This window comes from Phoca vitulina, unplaced genomic scaffold (genome assembly GCF_004348235.1).
Source record: "Phoca vitulina isolate PV1807 unplaced genomic scaffold, GSC_HSeal_1.0 scaffold64, whole genome shotgun sequence".
Lineage (NCBI taxonomy): Eukaryota > Metazoa > Chordata > Mammalia > Carnivora > Phocidae > Phoca > Phoca vitulina.
This window is the reverse complement of record NW_022589767.1, coordinates 610236-631116: the sequence shown is the minus strand read 5'-3', so window position 1 is coordinate 631116 and position 20881 is coordinate 610236. Positions and strand designations below refer to the sequence as shown.

The 20881-nt window shown below is 37.1% G+C and overlaps 1 protein-coding gene and 1 non-coding gene across 2 annotated transcripts; both read left to right on the top strand.

Moving 5' to 3' along the window:
* The first annotated feature begins 6505 nt into the window (after positions 1–6505).
* Positions 6506–7446, top strand: LOC116624080 (taste receptor type 2 member 8-like). The gene has a single exon (XM_032391704.1). The coding sequence runs from the start codon at positions 6506–6508 to the stop codon at positions 7439–7441; it is 936 nt and encodes a 311-aa protein (XP_032247595.1). The 3' UTR covers positions 7442–7446.
* A 589-nt stretch (positions 7447–8035) lies between these two features.
* On the top strand, positions 8036–8139 carry LOC116624167. Its single transcript, XR_004297838.1, has one exon. It is a non-coding gene; the product is annotated as a U6 spliceosomal RNA (small nuclear RNA).
* Positions 8140–20881: the final 12742 nt, after the last annotated feature.

The window sequence follows — 20881 nt, the reverse complement described above, 5'->3', positions numbered from 1 at the left end:
TGCTTGAGATTCTCTCTCTCCTTCTCCCTCCATCCCTCCACACCAAAAATAAATAAAGGAAAAAAAAAAGAAAAGAAAAGTGGTTGCTAGGGGCCAGAGGGTTGGAGAAATAGGGCGAGGTTGGTAAAAGAGAATGAACTTCCTGCTATAAGATTAATAAGTTCCAAGGATCTAATGTAAAACATGGTGACTATAGTTGAAAACACTGCATTGTATAATTGAAATGTGCTAAGCGACTGGAACCTAAATATTCTCACCAAAACAAAACAAAACAAAACAAAAACCCACACAAAAAAGTTAAATATGTGAAATGATGGATATGTTAAATTAATTAGATGGGAGAAATCCTCTCACAATATATATGTATATAAAATCACTGTGATGCACAACTAAAATATTTTACAATATTATTTGTCAATTATACCTCAATAAAGCTGAAATATAAAAATTAAAAAATAAAAAAAATGACATTGTTAAGAGAATAAAAAGGCAAGCCAAAAATAGGAATCTGTATTCACAACTCACTGGTATCTAAAATACATAAAGAATTCTTAAAACTAAAATCCCGGTTAAAAATAGGCAAAAGATTTGTATAGATACTTTATCAAAACAGAATGGCAAATAAGCAGGTGAAATGATGTTCAGAAATACTGACCATACCAAGGGTTGGCATGCATATGAAGCAAATGGTACTTTCATACAATTCAAGGGGGGGATATAAAATGGAACAACCACTTTTAAAAGGTGGTTTGGCAGATTTTAAAATGTTCAGCATACATCTCCCATACAACCTGGTGATTCTACTTCCAGGTATTTATCCACAATAAATAAAAGCGTATATCCATATGCAGACTTAGAAATGAGTGTTCATGGAAGCTTTATTTGTAATTAACTAAACATTGGAAAAAACCCAAATGTCAATTAACAGGTGAATAGTTCAACTCTGGTTTATATGCAATGGATACTACTCAGCAATAAAAAAGAATGAACTATTGATGCAAGAAAGAACCTGGATGAATATCAAAATAATTATGCTTTGATATCCATCCAGGTTCTTTCTTGCACCAATAGTGAAAGAAGCCAGACAAAAAAGAGTAAATCTAGGAAATGCAAACTAATCTACAGGGATAGAGAGCATATCAGTTTTTGCCCGGGGTTGGTGGAAACAGCTAGAGTCACCAGCCCACAAAGCGGCAGGAGAAAACTTTGGGAAATGATGGATATGTTTATTACCTTGATTTTGGTGATGTTTTCATAGGTGTATACACATGTCAAAACCCAGCAAATTGTGCTTTTAAACTATGCAACTTATTGCATGTTAATCATAAGTCAATAAAACTTTTTTAAATATTTCATTAAGAAAATCTCAAATAAAGCATGTAGACTTTATATTGTTCAATCTCTCAGTTTATTAAAGTAGTTCAGGACAAAGATAAAACTAATTGTTCTGACACCAAGTAAAATCTCGAAATCAGTTGAAGTATTTGGGCTCTATACTTATTGTTTAAATTTCTTCTTTGATTAGGGTGCTTCGGGGTAAAAACTAAAACTAAAAGTGTGTCTTCCAGTGAAATCTCTAAATTGGGTAAAAATGATTCATTGCAAAGATCAGCTTCCCATAGCACCATTAAGATAGTCTCTATTAGAGGAATGTATAAGGAAAACAAAACAAAGAAATGAACATATCTGAGACCTAGGAAGGTACGACCAACAAAGATGCCTGTTTATTTGCAGTTGGTCGGTCTCAACTTCACCATTGCACACCGGATGGGTGTGGGGGAGAGTGGATGAGAAGAGGAAATCTCTCATTTTACTTTATAAAGCTCTATATCAAGAGATGCCAAGTCCAGACCAGAGATCCTAGAATTTGAGCTGTACGTATCTGAGCTTCGGTCTTTGGGTTATCTTTCTTGGGGAGATGAGTCAAATGGGTTCTATACCAATGAAGAGGGAATAAGATTATATTTTATGGCTACAAGTGTGGACTGTGGAAGAGACATGTCCTCCTCACTGAACATTTTTGTGTTATCTCAGATTTCCCAGGCTCTTGCAATTAGAATGGGGTTTGTGATTTGTCCAGGCCAATGGGCTTGAGGCAAAACAATGTGCCGCTTTGGGACTGATTTATTTAAGAGGTTGAGCAGAAGCTTCCATGTCCCTTTCTTTCTCAGTGAAGAACTTCAAAGGCCACATTTTGGGTGTTACATATCCCATTAGCCTGCATTCCTGAGAGATTACATGGAGAAGAACTGTCCTATTCCACCCTGCAATTTTAAACTATATTGGTTATATAAATGAACCCAGAAATGAAACTTGTAGGAAACTGACATTTTGGATGCTACAGCATAGCTATCCTATCATGTTGCATAGGAGCAGGAAAAAGCTCCCTCATAATTCATAATAGTTAACAAAAGTGAAATGAATATGATTGTTGATATTTTTATTTATAACTCAGAAATAAAGAATTTTTATTTATATGTCAGAATTAAAGATAACTAAGCAAATAGAATCACTCCAGTGTATAAGAAAGTTATGAAAAATATACACAGATGTTATACTCATGGTTTGTGAGGAAGGCATTTTATATATCTGCTTTTTTTCTTAAACAATTTTATTGAAATATAATTTACATGCCATACAACTCACCCATTTAAGTGTACATTTTTGTTTTAAAGATTTTATTTATATTTTGAGAGAGAGAGAGCATGAGTTGGGAGAGGGGCAGAGGGAGAGGGAGAAGTAGACTCCTCGCTGAATGGGGAACCCGATGTGGGGCTCAGTCCCAGGACCCTGAGATCATGATCTGAGCTGAAGTCAGACGATTAACTGACTGAGCCATCCAGGTACCCCTTAAGTGTACATTAGATGGTTTTCAGTACACCCACAGATATGTGCAACCCTCACCCATCAATTTTAGAACATTTTATCACCTCACAAAGAAACCTGTACCATTTAGCTATCACCTTCCTATTTCCTCATCATCCCACACCCACCCCACCCCGGCTCTAAGCAGTCACTAATCTATTCCCTTTATCTATAGATTTCCCTATTCTAAATGTTCATATTAGAATCATATAACATGTGGTCTGTTATGACCAGCTTCCTTCACGTAGCATCGTGTTTTCGAGGTTCATCTATGTTGTAGCACCTCTCACTACTTCATTACTTTTTATGGCAAACAATATTCTGTTGTATGGATAACACACAGTGTTTACGCATTCATCCTTTGATGAACATTTTGAGTTGTTTCCATCATTTGGCTGTTACAGATAATGCTGCTATAAAAATTCACATACCAGTTTCTGTGTGAACATGTATTTCATTTCTCTTGGGTTTATACCTAGGTATGCAATTGCTGGGTCATGGTGACTCTATGTTTCATCTCTTAAGGAACTGCTTCACTGTTTTCCAAAGCAGCAGTACCACTTTGTATTCTCAAAAGTCATATATGAGGTTCTCATTTCTCCACATTCTTCCAATGCTTGTTATTATTTGACTTTTGAATTCTAGTTATCCTAGTAGATGTGAAGTGGTAGCTCATTATGGTTTGAATTTGCATTTCTCTGATGACAAGTAATATTGAGTATCTATTCATGTGTTTATTGGTCATTTGTATATCTTGCTTATAGAAATGTCTATTCAGATCTTTTGCCTATTTTTTAAAAATTGTACATAATTTTGCATAACATAAAAATTATGCTATTTGTATTGGGGGAGAGAGATGGATGGACTGACTGATGACTCAGTCAGTTAAGTGGCTGCCTTAGGCTCAGGTCATGATGCCAGGGTCCTGGAATCAAACCCCACATCAGACTCTCTGCTCAGCAGGGAGCCTGCTTCTCCCTCTCCCTCTGCTGCTCCCCCTGCTTGTGCTCTCTCTCTCTGACAAATAAATAAAATCTTAAAAAAAAAAAAGAGGTAGATGGACAATTGGAATCATAAAAAACTTTTTCTATCTATATGCTGAATAATTCTGTTCTGATATCTATTGCTCTTTAAAATATCCAAAAATTTGGGCGCCTGGGTGGCTCAGTTGGTTAAAATATCCAAAAATTCAGTGGCACAAAACAACAATTATTTTTTAGGCTCCCAGATTCTGTGAATCAGGAATTCAGACAAGGCACAGCAGGACAGCTTGTCTCTGCTCCAAAATGTCTGGAGCTTCAACCTCAGAATACTCAGACGGCTGAATATGACTCAGATGGAAGGGCCTGGAATCACCAAACAGATTCTTCACTCACAGATCTGTCACTGGAGTGGGGTGATTAAAAGTCTGGGCTCAATTCGAATGGCTGACCAGATTGCCTACATGTTGCCTCTTCAGGTGGCTTGGATTTCCTCACAGCATACTGATTTCAGATTTGTCACACTTCTTATAGAGCACTCAGGACTCTAAGAGAAAATGTTCTAGTGACTAAGGCAAAAACTGCATGGCTTTTTAGGACAGCCTTAGAAGTCCTATAATGTCATTTGCACTATAATATATTAGCTGAAGCAGTCACAAGTCCAATCAGCTTCCAGAGGAGGGGTTGCAGACCCCAGATCTCAATAAGAAGAGGGTTAAAGAGTTTGCAGCCATGTTTCAAAACTGCCCTAGACTCCGAGAGATCCTGGTGTAACTTTAGACAGCAGATTTTCTGTATTTACATAAACTTTGAGTATTTTATACATAATATGTATCGGTAAGGTGAATAGTAAAAGTAAACTCTGACTATAAGGTGCCTGCAGCATGTGGTGATTAGGAAAATGTGCCTCTAAAATCTCTGACTTAATTAAGGGAGTCTGATTGGTATGTAAGGGCAAATGCCAGTTAGAATGAGAGGTTTAATTCTGTCCTCATGCACTGAAATAAAGTTCTCAGACACCAGTCTGAGCAGTCATGCAGGGCTGCCTCTGCAAGGGAGGGCAGCAGCTGCTGAATCCTGCACATAGCTTTTATTTTGCTTTTTATCAGAAAAGCAAGGACAGATGCCTCCAAGCATGGGAAAGGAGTACAAAGGGATGGCAAATATCTGGAAGCAGGCTTGCCTTCTCCTCTACGTGTGGGCATGCAGGGGGTCAGTCATGGGATAAGGGAGGAGTAGGATGCTTGGGCTGCCAATCACCAGGTGCAGAAAGGGGGCGCTGAAGGTCACATTCTTTCATAGCTCCTAACTCATGCCCTGTCCCTGGGGATCGTGGGATCCTGCTCCTACCTCGCCATTGCGTTCAATAGCCCGAGAACAGGAACGCTGCTTTTTCAGCTGCTTCCACAGTTACCCCTGAGGGCTTACAATATCTCCCAGTTTCTATGGAGGACAGGAGCCTTACTTCAGCGAGTGCCTGACTCCAAGTGGCAAAACTACCTCCTGTCATAAATATATACATTTATTTTTCCTTTGTAGAAAGCCAATTAACTAACATACGTGGTCAACCCAATTACCAGGTAAGTTGAGGATAAACTGCCTATATTAAACAGTGCTGCCAAGTCTTCTTCTTGAGGACTAGTTATTGTTTACCTTGAGAACCTATGGATTGTATCTGTTGCACTATATAAAAGGATGAGAGTTCTTTCTGCTTTTGTAAGTTGCAGTGAGGTGCATCTGATTCTGGTTTATTGCTTATTCAATAATAAAGCAGTGCATCTGATTCTGGTTTAATGCTTATTTGATAATAAAGCAGTTTTCTTTCTCTATTACCTTTGTGGAGAGGTTTTCTGGGCTGGCAGGAGATTGTGCTTTTAACAGCCGACCTGCCGATGGTCCTAGGCTCTGCAGCCCTTCCATGAGCGGCTCCCAGCCAATGACCAAGCTGGGCAGAGTGTCAATGGCAGCATCACTCCCATGAGGCTCAGGACACCTCTGATGGGCGCCATGGGCTTGCAAACTTCCACTGGACTTCTTGAAACTCTCTTAGGACTGCACTGCTACCCAAGACCTACCTTCTTGCCTTCCCTCTGCCTCCACAGGGCTCAGACTTACATGTAGTGTATAACATCTCCCACGGCCCTCTCGTGCTCCCTTCTTGATTTTTCATTCAGGCATTTCCCCTGCTCATTTGCTTGCTTCTCAGAGCAGCCAGACTGAGTCACTCTATTTTCTAGATTGGCATTTACTGTTTCTAGCTTATGACGAAGGTGAATGACTCAAAAGATGTCTAAATCTTAAAGAAAAAAACATTGTAAAAAATATGTAAAAATCTAATCTCTAGTTTGTGTTTTAACAAACCAGGATTCAAATCCTAATGAATAGCTTTACATACAAATTATAAGCAGTGTCATGGCCACAGGTCATACGCTATCTGCCTTGAAAATCACTAGCCTGGATCTTGAGAGAGGTTTTCCCAAGGATAACTAAGACTTTGGGAGTGTACTGGAGGCATTCTTCTCTTTGCCAGTGGATATCAAAGTACAGGAAAAAGAAACGTATTGAACATTAAGGCTTTGGAGCCACAATTCTGTAATTTACAAAGGACTTAATTTACAAATCAGTGGAGTACTGAAGACAGAGATTTCCTATCACCAGTCATGGCAAGCACATTTAAGAATGCACTTATGATGACTTTTGCTGGAGAATTCATAATGGGGCTTTTGGGAAATGGATTCATTATATTGGTTAACTATATTGATTGGATCAGGAGCTGGAAGTTCTTCCTGATTGACTTTATTCTTACCTGCTTAGCTCTTTCCAGAATATTTCTGCTGTGCGTAACAATGCTAGGCATAGGTGTAGATATAATTTGTGAGGAAATATGGTACAATGATAATCAACTGATGACTTTTGAAATCCTCTGGACAGGATCCAATTATTTCCGCGCAATGTGTACTGCCTGCCTCAGTGTCTTCTACTCTCTCAAGATAGCCAACTTTTCCAACCCCATTTTCTTCTGGATAAAACAGAGAATTCACAGCCTGCTTCTCATTATTGTCCTGGGGGTGGTCTTCTCTTTCTGCTTGTCCTTGCTTTTTAAGGATACAGTATTTAAGAACCTGATCAAAACCAGAGTAAACACTGAAAGCAATCGGACATCGAATTTCGCAGTGAGAAAATATGATTTATTAACTTCTAATATAGTCCTGAACATAACGTTCATCATCCCCTTTGGAGTGTCTCTGGCTTCCTTTGTCCTTTTGATAGATTCTTTATGGAACCACGCCAGGCGGAGGAAGGGCACAGGTTCTGGGGATCTTATCACAAAGGCCCATGTGCAAGCCATGAAGTCTGTGATTTCATTCCTGCTCTTCTTCTTTATGTACTACTCGAGCAACGTTATAATATATTTGGCCTATATCAGTCTAGACAGTTTGGTGGCAAAAAAGTTTGCTACTATGTTAGTATTTTCCTATCCATCTGGCCATCCATTTCTTCTGATTTTATGGAACAGCAAATTGAAACAGGCTTCTCTCTGTGTCCTGAGGAAGCTGAGGTGGTGCAAGAATCTCAGGAAACCCACATACCCATAAAACATGCCTGAAATGACTGCGATTTTCTCAAGAATGAAGATCATGAATAGAACTCCATGTACATTTCTTTCATTCCTCTCAACTTCTTTTATTCTGTTCTGTGGTCGGTCACTGAACCTTACTGGAAATATCTGTCTAGAATAAGTTAAAAGAAAAATATTTTGCTGTGTTTCCATCAGAATAATGATGGTATAATTAATAGTAAAATTAGAATATATCACCAAGACAATGGGAATTTGATGAGATACAAAAATAGACTTAGGAAGATAGAAATTTACTTATGGCTAGATTACAACTGTAAAAAATTAAGTGTAGCAAGTCTCAGACACAGAAAAACCCCAGAAATCATGAAAAGAATATTTAAAAATTCTACCTGTGGCTGATGGCTAACCATGACTTAAAATTGTATTTGGGAAAGAATGAACATGGAATGAACTGGTATGACAAATTTTTGGCTACTCTCCAGAATATGTGCCTAGAAGTCCAGTTGCAGAGCCCATGAGAACCCTCCTATTTCTTAAACATATGCCAAAGGTTGTCTCAAATAAATAAATGAATAAGAGAGAAAAACACATGACTTAGAAAATATAAGGTATGCTCACTGCGGCAGCACATATACTAAAAATTGGGATGATACAGAGATTAGCTTGGCCCTGCGCAAGGATGACACGCAAATTTGTGAAGCATTCCATATGTTTTTAACTTCTTTCATTTGTACCATTCCTTCAAATAAAGTAATTTGGTTCCCCCCCCCAAAAATACAAGGCTCAAAGTATAAGGTACAGTAGAGGTTATTTTGTGGGTAAAAAATACAGAAAATACAACGCAGAATAGTTTTACATTTTTCTCATTCCTCAGGTATGGTGCCAATTTTGGTACTAAATATTTGACTTTTTCTTATTAACTCATCAGATCCCTTTATGAATAATGAATATTATCTCTTTGTGTATTTCAAATGTTGCAAATACTTTCCAATAAATTATTTATTTTTAAAAGTTTTACATATGGTATTATTTTTCATACAATTATTTTACTATTATATGTGCAAAACTTTTCACCTCTTTTATGGTTCTGGGATTTTGTTCTTTTTTTCCCTCTCTTTTTTCATTGAAGTATAATTAATATATAATGTTATATTAGTTTCAGGTGTGCAATATAATGATTCAGTATTTCTGTACATTACTCAGTGTTCATCATAATAAGTGTACTCTTAATTCCCTTTATATAATTTCACCCATCCCCTACCCATCTCCCCATTTCTGGAATTTTGAACTGAACTCTTAGGAAGACTTTCACATTCAATTTTTAAGAAATATTTCCCCATTTTTTTGGTTTTGTTTTTTGTTACTTTTTGGGGGGGGGCTTATATGTATGTTTTGGTACAATTATATCTTTAATCAAACTCATATTTAATTTTGTATATTTTGGGAGGTAGGGAATCTGACTAATTTGAATGGATGGCCAATAAGCTGTTTTAAGTAAAATACCTTTATGTAGTGGTAGCAAACTCCAGTGTCCACAGGGACCAGGAATGTCTATAAATGTGTAAAGACATTGGTAGTAGAGCTAATCGTGATGAACTTGTGTATGTGTTCCTCATAATTATGTTCAAATTTATGTTTTAAACAGTCACTGTCAGATAAGTCTGCCGGTTTGTGTCCTCTTATTCTTCTTTTTCAATTTCTTAGCTACTGTGCAACATTTACTCTTCTAGGGGATTTTCAGAATCAACTTCTCAAATTCCAGAAAATGCACTGTTGGGATTTTGACTGGACTCGCAGTGAACTTATAGATTTCTCTAAAACATAATGTATTTCCTTCTAAGAATATAACATACAAATTAGTTTACTTAAGCCGTCTCTAAGATTATTCAGTAACATTTCATAGTTATTCTTTCCTTTTAGGTATTATGCTTTTTTCTACTGACTCTATTCCTAAGTCTATTTTAGTTTCCTGGATAATTTTAAACATGGTTTTTTTTTTTTTTTGTCTTACATGTAAGATGAGAAAAACAAAACTTTTGTTTAGAGAGGTGAAGACCTGTGCAGTTTGACGAACATGTACAGAAAGTTAAAATAGTCATAACCTGGAACTAAGTTCCAACTTTGCAACAGTTTGCAAGTAAAGAGATATTAAAGATTTTTTGTCTGGAAGGAGAAGAGTATAGTTGTTGATCAATATTCCATTTGGTACAAATTTTTAAAATATAAATTAATGACTTCTATTTTAACTTCTTTTTTTAAATTTAAAATCAATTTAATTAACATATAGTGTATTATTAGTTTCAGAGGTAGAATTTAGTGATTCATCAGTTGCGTATAACACCCAGTGCTCATTACATCACATGCCCTCCTTAATGCCCATCATCCAGTTACCCCATTCCCCCTCTACTTTAACTTCTAAAGTTAAAAAGCAAATAACAACTGAGATTGATTGATTGATTGATACAGAAAACAAGAAATGTGCTTATAATTCCAAAATGATAAGAATTGGGGAAAATACATAAGAAAACCAGTAAGGCTCCTCAAATAAGCAATTTATGAATATGAACAGATACTTCACAATGGAACATATGTTGCACTTTTCAAATAAAAATTTTTTTTTAATTAATCATAATACTTTGCATAGGCTGATAACAATTTGGAATGCAAAATGTGTATCAGAAAACCTAAAAATGCTTATACATTTAAACTCATAATCCCCTGTACTGAAGTTTATCTAAGTGGAGAAATATTTACATGTACTTAGATAACCATTGCCATATTGTGTATAATAGAAAAAATAAAGTAGAAAAAGAAAGAGATAAAAGTACCCCTGTAATAAGGGATTACTTGAAGTAAAAATATCATATGCCCTTGATATAATGTTATGAAGCTCTTAAAATCATTGTTGTGGAGAGTTTACAAAATTTACAAAAGGCCTTAGTTTCAATTTTTTTTTTTTTAAAGATTTTATTTATTTATTTGACAGAGAGAGACACAGCGAGAGAGGGAACACAAGCAGGGGGAGTGGGAGAGGGAGAAGCAGGCATCCCGCGGAGCAGGGAGCCCGATGTGAGGCTCGATCCCAGGACCCTGGGATCATGACCTGAGCCGAAGGCAGACGCTTAACGACTGAGCCACCCAGGCGCCCCAAGGCCTTAGTTTCTAAAGCTAGGAATTAAAAATTAGACCTCGGCATTACAAAAATAACTATGTGTAATGATAAGTAATGAATAGCTAAATATTAAAATACTGGAAGAAAATCGGTATAAATATTAACACATTATTGGTATTTAAATTTTTATCTATTTTTATATACTTCTAAAACTTTCTGTGATTGTGCTTTTTCCAATCCAGCAAATATTTATTAAGTGTTTACTAATTGTCAGGTTTTGCTTTTACTAAGAGGATTTTGACAGTGAAACAGTAAAATTTTTCTTCCTTCTAAAAAATTTCAGCCCATGGGGCGCCTGGGTGGCTCAGTTGGTTAAGTGTCTGCTTTCGGCTCTGGTCATGATCCCTGGGTCCTGGGATCGAGCCCCGCATCAGTCTCCCTGCTCAGTGGGGAGCCTGCTTCTCCCTGTCCCTCTGCCACTCCCCCTGCTTGTGATCTCTCTCTGTCAAATAAATAAATAAAATCTTTAAAAAAAAAATAAAAGATAATAAAAAATTTCAGCCCAGAAAACAGTCGCAATAAAGCAAAAAATGCTGTAATTAAAGAGACACAGGATAATTTAAAAAAGACACCAAATTCAAGTTTAGATGTTGAGGGACATTTTTCCAGAAGGAATTGTATCTAAAACAATGTCTGCGAGAGTCAGAAAAGGGATGAGTGCCGTGAATAAAGCATGAAAATATTGATGCATTTGGACTTTATCCTGAAAACAATGACTGGATTTTCACTAAAGAACCTCTGCATACTTAATGGAAAGAATTGCTACAAAAGGATAAGACTGTAAGTAGAGTGAACAATAAGGAGACTATTCTTGCAGTCTGTGTCAAAAATGATGAGGGTCTGAACTAAGATAGTAGCCATAGACTTGGTGAAAAGGGGATAGATTTGAGAGCTATTAAGATCATAAAATTGACTGGATTTGGTAGTAAAAGTAAAATCAGGCTGGCACAGATTTCTGGCTTCTGTGAATAGATGACCTACAAAGGATCTAGGGCTATAACTGATACTGGATTTGTTTGAGAAATTAAGAGCTAGCCTTTGTGAATTCTCCCTCATCTATGGAATGACTAATTCAACACTGGACAATATGAAAGAAAAAGATTTATTTTGGGTACACTGGAAAGTTGAGGGAATAAAAGGGTGTCATACATCCCCTATCCTCTTATTTTACCTCTAGTCCTTAGGGTATGAAATGATTAAGGTCTGTGCATCTCTCCTCTGAATGTATTTTCCTAGCAACAAGCATGATGATAAAACTCTCCTTGGATTGTGTCTAGATTGTTGGTGGGCTCTTCTTTATGGTAATTTGTTTGTTCTTAGAGGTTGAAGTGCCCAGGTCCAGTTAGTCCCAAAGCATCATCTAACTAGCAAACTAGCTAACTAACTAGCTGCTTCTTTGCAGGACTGCCTTTACATGTTCCTGCCCCCAGAACAGGATCTCACAGGATCTCCTCCCTTGGGTTAGTTATGTCATTATTTGAATCTTTTTTACTATTAATTTTCTTGAAAGACCAAGTCAGAAAGTAGGGGTGGGAATGACATCTAATTACTATTGGTTCAAGTGCATTAAAGACATCAATAAATTAAAATATTTTCCTAGTTAATTTCAAATGATCAGAACAGATATCCCTCAAGCATTTTGTAATTTGAGCTGAAATATACCCAATAGATAATTCTAAATATAGTTACACATTTTTTAAAAGATTTTATTTATTTATGTGAGAGGGAGAGAGAGAGAGAGCGCGCGCACAGTGGGGAGGGGCAAAGCGACAGGGAGAAAGAGTTTTAAGCAGACTCCACACTGAGTGTGGAGCCAACGAGGGGCCCGATCTCACAACCCTGAGATCAAGACCTGAGCCAAAACCAAGAAATGGACCTCAACCGTGTGCTACCCAGGCACCCCGAGTTACACGTTTTTAAGCATGTTTGCCAACATACAGTAATCTTAATATTCTGTGGAAAAATTTCCGCACTTTAGTTAACATTTCTCTTTTTTTCCTTGTCCCCCCTACTCTCTCAAGAATAAAAAAAATTCTTGAAGAGTGTTGAAGACTCTTCTATACTCCCAAGAAAGCCTTTGAAGAAACAAAAGAATTTCAGTTTTGGCATGCATAGTTTGGGGTACTTACGTTTCATGCAAAGACTTAGCATTTAAAGAAAGTATTTAAAATGCTACTGACAGATGACCTGAAAGGCCCACGTCTTTATAGGAAAACAAAAAACAAAAAACAAAACACATTTCTTTGGGAATTATAATACTGAGTTTAAATTGCCAAGTTTTCTGAAAATTTCAAACCCTGTACCTTACTCTGTAACACAGTGACCTGCACTTTGAGTGTTAGTAATCAGTAATGCAGAGGTTGCTAGTTTTACCTACATGTGGAAATATTTTAATGTGGTGAAAATCAGTGTTTGAGATATGAAAAAGAAAACCACAAGTCCAAAATGATGTCATTTAGGTTAAGGCCCCAAGTCAATAAACCAAGACTTAATACCCAACCTAATTGAAGTTTCAACCCCCCCAGAAATGTAACCTTGAACCAATCAACATGGGAATTTCCTGGTCAGCACTAGGAAATTTACTGATAGGCCCCTTCCATTCCCCTTAGTAGGGTGACCTGGCCTAAAACAACGGATTCTTTGTTCATAATTCCCTTTTTCCACTCCTTCTCTACCTTTAAAAACTTTTCCTTTTCTGTAGCCCTTTGGAGCTCCCCTCTACTTGCTAGATAGGATATTGCTTGATTCATGAATTGATTAATAAAGCCAATGAGATCTTAAAATTTACTCAGTTGACTTTCTGTTATTTAACAGAGGTATCTGTTTCACAATTTAGATTTGTATATCAAATGAAGCAGTTCTTTGAGAGAAGAGAGGAATTTTTATTCAAAAGAGTGAAAATTAATCTGTGCCTTTATTTACATATTAGCAAATGAGAATCTGGTCTTTCAACCATCTCTTTACATAGGATGTTACAGTTTCTAGCTGACATCTGGACCAAGATTGGAAATCCTTAGCAGAGGGGCTGGAAATGTTCAATGGGTGTTTAGAGAGTGATTCCATAGTTGTATTGCAGATTCCTGGGCTTCATAGCTAAGAAGAAGAGCCACAATAAAAAAGAAAAGTAGAATGTTATTGCGTAATTAAACAAAACCTATACCCTAATCTAGTAAGTCATCAGGAGATTAGTCAACAAACTGCAGATCAGGGTTTTTTCTTTGCGGCCATGTCGAATACATTGGAGAAAGTTCTCATGGTTGTAACACGTGGGAAAATTATAATAGATATTTTAAGGAATGCATTCATTGGACTCCACAAATCGCATTGCTTGGATTAGAAATCAAAAGTTATGCTTGATTGGCTTTATTGTTATTAGTTTGGCCTTTGACAGAATTAGTCAATTGTGGCTCACAATCGTCAATTTGTTTTCAGTGCTATTGTGTCAGAAAATCCTTGTTACTGTGGACAGAAACCATATCCTAACTAGTGTCTGCATACTGGTTAACCACTTGAGCATGTGGTTAGCTACTTGCCTCACTGTCTTTTTTTTTCCTGAAGATTGCCAATTTCCCCTATTCACTTTCCCTTTGGCTAACATGGAGAATTAACGAGGTAGTTTTCATCCTTCTGCTGGTATCTGTGACCTCCCTGTTCATAAGCTTTTCTTTGCCATATAGTTTTGATGTCTTCTGATATCATCTCCAAAACAACAACAAAGAGAGAGAAAGGGGGAGGGAGGGAGAGAAATATAACTGGGATATTCAATGTGAATAAAAATAAAAAATTTAAATTATATGATTATCTTTACTATTGGGTCTGTTGGGAGGGAGAATTCTTCCTTTATCCTCAAGGTCTCCCAGCTGGACTAAGAATTAGGTTTACATGAGACAGATTAACAGGAAAAAAACAAAAGCAAAGTTTTATTACATGCTCATGGAAGCACAATAATGAAATTGAGACCTAAAGAAATGACCAAAGCAGGCAGTTTTTTACACATTTTAGACAAAGAGACAATAAATTTGTGAATAATTTACAGGAGAAGGAAAACAAGTGTTTGGGGGTTTTAATTAGTAAGTAATTCTAAGCAAAATTTGGGCTGAAGTAGTAAATGAGTAAAAAAAGTAAAAATGCTTGTTTCTACAGCTTTCTCAGTTTTAAAGTCCCTCTCTCTAGTGATAAGGATGTCTTTTTACTTTAGCTCAGAGAGGATATTCTTTATTTGGGAGATTCTTTTCTGCTTTCAGGGGAACGGAGGAGGGTCTGAGTGTTTTTGAACTGGTTGTTTCTTAAGTAACTTTTATTTGAAATAATCAGTATGCCAAAGTGGCACATTGAGGGATGGCCTGGCTGTGGCCCGTTCAGGTTCCTCCCTCCTGTCTCTCCTTCCTTGATTTTCTTTTTTTGTGGAAACACGTGAAGCACATTGAGGTCGTCAGGGATTCCAGAGACCCCAGTATGAAGGCCCATCTCAGAGTGGCAAAAACTAATTTTTTTTTTCTTCTGTTCTTAGTGCTGTATCAATTTGCCTTTTTCATGACATTTTGGGGGCAATGTTGCTTCAGAACAAGCTGGCTTGGTTTGGATGTTTGGTTGTATAAGAAATCCCTATCCTTCAGGTCACGCATATGTTGTGATTTTTGGAAACAGCCAAATGAGGAAAATCTTGGGGATTCTTTGGCACTTGAAGCATGGTCTGAAAGGAAAGTACTTTCAGCTACATCGATAGGCCTATGAGAGAAGTCAACAAGAAATCTGTGTAATCTTCCTTGTTTCATTGGATTCTTCCTTTCGTATACGTACTGTCTCACTGAGTATCATTTAAATTCTTCCTAGACCTGGACAGACCTCTAACCTAATATCCAGACCCAAATATATATATATATATATATATATATATATATATATATATATATATGAAGAGGAACTATTATCTCTCTGAGATGTTTGAACTTCTGTGTATGTATGTATAAGTCACATTCCACTCATAGAGACCTAGAGAAGAGAGATGTTGTTAAAAATTAAACACAAGTAATCAAAATTGAACAGGTGGGTATAATAAGATATGGCAGAGAGAAAAGCTAAATAGAAAAAAAAATATTCCAAGACCAACTGAAAATCACTATCATTAACACTGAGTCATTCACAAACGTCAGGAGGCCAATATGGATCTGTGACATAAACTGTCATTCGGGGATATTAATGTCATACTAATGTGTTTTTACTTAAAACTATTTAAGTCCTCTAGATAACCACCTGGTTTCTGGAGTAATACAGATTTAGCCATTTAATTCATGTTTTGATAATCTTTTGCAATAAACTGTATTTGAGAGTATTTTTGCTACTGATGTAACTGCAGTAATCAAATAGTTTAGAATTCACTGAAGCTGTTAAAATCCTTTCATATCAGCCAGCTACTACTGGTGGAAATTTTATTATAATAGCATAGCGTACAACCTGATGGATGTGGAGCTATCATATCTGGAATGCATATCAAAATAATCCACAGGGAGTGGGATGAGTAAGGGTATAGTGGCCGTACATTGGTAACTGCTGAAGTAGGTGATGGGTACATGGGACTTATTGTATCGTCCTCTCTGCCTTTGTTTATGCTTGAAATTTTTCATAATAAAAAGTTAAATAGAAAATGAAGAGAAATGCTCTTTGTTTAGATCTTAGTCTTTTGCTGGCATAAAATGTAGATATGAAAGAGGGAAAATATGATAAGAGGCCAATAAAGCAATTAATTTCTTGGAAATATTTGTTTTACAAGTTATGCCTAGAAAGGTAAAAGTATGAAAAAGTGTTTTGATTGTTTTTACCATATCTATATATTCACCATGCGCAATCCTACCTGATAGTTGACCCTTAAGGAGGAGTCCTCCAGTAAAAATCAGAACAATGTTGCTAATATAGAGAAGACCACTATGTTGTACACAAAAATGCAGACTTTGCCATTTTCTCATGTCATCCTCCCAAGAGAAGGGCATTATAGAAAAATGGTAAGATTTCTTTTTTTTTAAAAGATTTTATTTATTTATTTGACAGAGAGAGAGAGAGCACAAGCAGTGGGAACGGCAGGCAGAGGGAGAAGCAGGCTCCCCATGGAGCAGGGAGCCAGATGTGGGGCTCCATGGGATCATGACTTGAGCGGAAGGCAGATGCTTAATCGACTGAGCCACCCAGGCGCCCCCAAATGGTAAGATTTCTGATTAATTTCAGATGGTGCTATGAATCTCAGAGTCAAGAAGACAGCACTTGGTAGAAATCTTCATTTTATGTTGAAGATTTTATTCTCCAGGAAGCGCCTGCATGTCTCTTGAGAACTAAGAGCTTCCCACACAAAGGGAAACAAAGGGCTGGCTGTATAAAGCTGAGTCTTTAATATAGATTTTGAGAATGAAAGAGAGGGAAGAGAAGAAGAGACTCTATTTATTAAAATATACCAGGATCAAGTTGTTAACAGGTAGTCTTCTAAATATACTGTTAATGTGTATAAGGGAGACATTATATTTAATGGTCTTTTGACATATACTCCTTTAAAAAAAAATTTCAACTTATATTTTATTTTTTTAAGTAAGCTCCATGCCTAGTGTGGTGCTTGAACTCATGATCCCGAGATCAAGGGTCACATGCTCTACTGACTGAGAGCCAGGTACCCTGTCATACACTCTTAATAAACAAGTAGAAGAACACTTCTTTTGCCTGATAAAGAATAGTTACTTGAAATCAATGATTTATTTATTCATTTTTTATATGAATAAATATACATTTATATATAAAATAGATGCATGATTCATATTTTATTCAATGGACATATTGTATAATGCAGATTCATATTTTATTCAATGGATTATTACTTATTACTATCATGATTTATTTTAATGCCTACACTGATCTAGATTTGTCAAGTAAAAACCACTTCAAGTTGACTCTTGTGTCCTTTTGACATGTCCCCATAGGGCTTTTAGTGTTTCCTTACATTCTTGCACAACAAAATATTTTAGGCTCATTTTGTATTTTTTCGAATCCTTTCCTGGATTTACTATTTCTCCAAGGAGTCCTGATTTCTTTTAGTGTGGAAGTGTATTTAAAAACCAAGATTTGGTTGCATACACACATACACACCTATTATTCTCTCCATGTGTCTGTTTTTCTATATATATGTATGTATATGACGAATCTATACTGGTATCTCTAATCCAGTTAAAAAATACAGACTATTCTTTCCATGTTGTAAATCCTATCTTTCACAATGAAAAACATGGATCTCATTTTTTTTTTTCAGTATATATACTCATTTGTTCAATCCTAAAATACACTGAAAGTAGTTTCAGATTTGCTAACACATACCACTTGTAGGAAGAAAAAAAGAGAAAGAAAGAAAAAGAAAGAGTAGTAACTACACTTCGATACTTCTTTGCAGTTCATGTATGCCTATGTGAGCACATATAGTCAAAAATCTGTTGAAAAGTAATTTTGGAAAAAAAAGTTATTTTGGTTGGTTCTCTTTTTTTCCCTTCAGCATTGGTTATATTATTAATTTGAAAAAGTAAGGGCTGTATTTTAATTGCATTTTGCTTTAGGTTTTTTTCTCCAGCCCTTATTTTATTTTATTATCTCAAACATCAGCATCAAGACTCAAAACTATACAAAAGGCATACTGATAATGGTGTAATCTGCTTTCCATAACTTCCATCTCATTTTAAATCACTCACTATTGGTAATCAATTTCACTTATTTCTGGTTTCTTCTTCCTATTTGTATTTTGTTTGTTTTACTCACTTTTTAATTATGCTGCTTCAAATGTTTTGGAAAAGCAAAGAGCCCCATGAGCTGTGTGAAAATCAAGGAATAAGCTTCTGCTCCTTCACCCTCACTCAGTTCAGCGGTTCACCAATGAATGGCAGGTGTGACCGTGGTGAGTCATAAATTGACTTAAATGTTGCCCTAACTTTGGAGAATTCCTGATCTTTCCAAGGTGGTCCACAATCACTGGGCCTGGGGGTGATTTCAGCAGTGGAGAGGAGGGGCAGGAAACCAGACTTTAAGGGGGTGGACAGATCTCAGTGTGCCCCCAGGATCAACGCGAAGGGAGCTGACCCCAAGCCGGCTGGCCCCAGGCGCGCCCCGGGGGCTCTCCCGGGCACCACCTCCGCCAGGGCCAGGAGCGGGGGACACGGGTGTGTGAGCTCTCTGCCCTATGGAAGGGGTCCCAGGGATGGAGGGCAGGGATCTGAGATGTGTGCGTCGCTGTCCTTCGGTGGTGGTGGGGGGGGCAGGGGTCACCGTCCCGGGAGAGCAGGATGGGGGGGCGCAGTCTGGGCTGGGGTGCTGGCCGACGGCTTTCTGGCAGCTGGGAGGGGGCCGCCTTACCACCCAGCGGCGCCGCCTCCTCAGCTCGCAGCTGGGCTGTGGGGACTGCCCCTCCTATTTGTATTTTTGAAAAAGTAAACAAATACGGGGCCCCTGGCTGTAGAGCATGTGATTTTTGATCTCCAGGTTGTGAGCTCAAGCCCCATGGTGTGGCATGGAGTTTACTTAAAATAAAAGATTAAAAAAAGAAAAAAAGGTATGTGCATATTACCTTTTTCCCTATTTCTTATACAAATGATAGTTTGCACTTTCTTTTTTTTATTTCATAATATGTAAGAAATTGCTTCATCCATTTATAAAGTTATTTCTTATTCTTTTTCATAGCTTCCTAGTGCCAGAATGGATTCAACAAAGTTCTTATGTTTATATTTGTTTGTTTCCAATATTTTGCAATTACAAACAATGCTGCTATGAAAAATCTTGTGCATATGTGTTTAATGCTTCTGACACCCAATTCCAGTGTGTATGTGTGTGGGGGGGAGAGGTTTCCTATACCATCAAGAGGTTTCCTATACCATCAATAATTCATTCAGTTCTGACACTCTCTACCCAGAGATAGCATCAGGTCCCATGGACTAAGGGCTCAGTACCACCAGACTGCCAGTTAGGTGCCAATCCCAGCCTCAGGCTGTTATTTGTGCTTTGACCCAACTGGTTATAAATCCAGGGTTTCCACAAGCCCCTTCTCTGGGCCTATTAATTTGCTAGAATGGCTCACCAGAACTCAGGAAACTGGTTTACTCAGCAGATTGCCAGTTTATTACAAAGGATATCAAAGGATACAAATAAAAACTCAGATGGGGAGATATGCAGAATGAGGTCCTGAACAAGGAACTTCTGTCCTTGCGGAATTTGGGACCCGGCGGTGACTCAGGGAAGCATTCTGGTTCACCAGCATGGAAGCTCTCCAAACCCCATCCTTCTGGTGTTTTATGGAGGCTTCACTACTTAGGCTTGATTGATTAAATGATTGGTCATTGGTGATTGACTCCACCTCTATCTCCAATCCCCCCACCCCAGGAATCAGGGGATGGGACTGAAAGTTTCAACCCTCTAATTCTGGTTGATGCCCCTGCAACTAGCCCCTATCCTCACGGGCTTTCCAAAAGTCACCTCCTTAACATTAACTCAGTTGTGGTTGAATGGGGCTTGTTACGGATAACAGGACATTCATTTCACCTTTATGGCTCCGGAAGCAATTTCAGGAACTGAGGACAAGAGACTAGATATTATAATGTGAGATGCTTCCACTGATCTTCTCACTTAGGAAATTCTGAGGGTTTTGGGAACTGTGAATCAGGAACCATGGATGGAAGACAAAAATACATATTTATTTTAAATTACAATATTAAGGTATTTTTGTATTTTTGGAAGTGCATCTTCAGTGTAAATTCAAATAATGAAGCCCAACTCCAGAAATAATTACTTTTAGTTGTTCTGTGTATCTAGTGTTTCCTTATACAGACTCAAGCAAATATATTTTTATTTTCCAACATTTTTGTAAGAAAACTGAATGAAGTAATTATCTTATATGCTCCTCTTCTCCCATACACTTAATAGAAAAAATACACAGGCATAGTAGTATGCTACATTTCATATTTTATCAAAGAATTTGAGCATCTAACCAAAGCAGGTATTTCTGGATTCTGGCCATATAATTCTAGTTATTATTAATATTAATAAAATTTCAGAGCACTTATATTAATAATGTAATTGAAAATAACATTTGAGTGGAATTTTTATTTACCATCCAAGAAGTGTTTCATCATCAAGGTCACTTGAATCTATTAATGTTCTTAATTGCCAATTGAAAAAAAAACAGAGTTTAACTTGTTACTTAATAAATGTTACCTTACCAAATAATGTAAGAAGTACTCCCAATTGTTAATCACTATTCTCTATCTGAAAAGG

Excerpts from the sequence above, each read along its gene's own strand:
- LOC116624080 (XM_032391704.1), top strand. The coding sequence starts at position 6,506 with ATGGCAAGCACATTTAAGAATGCACTTATGATGACTTTTGCTGGAGAA.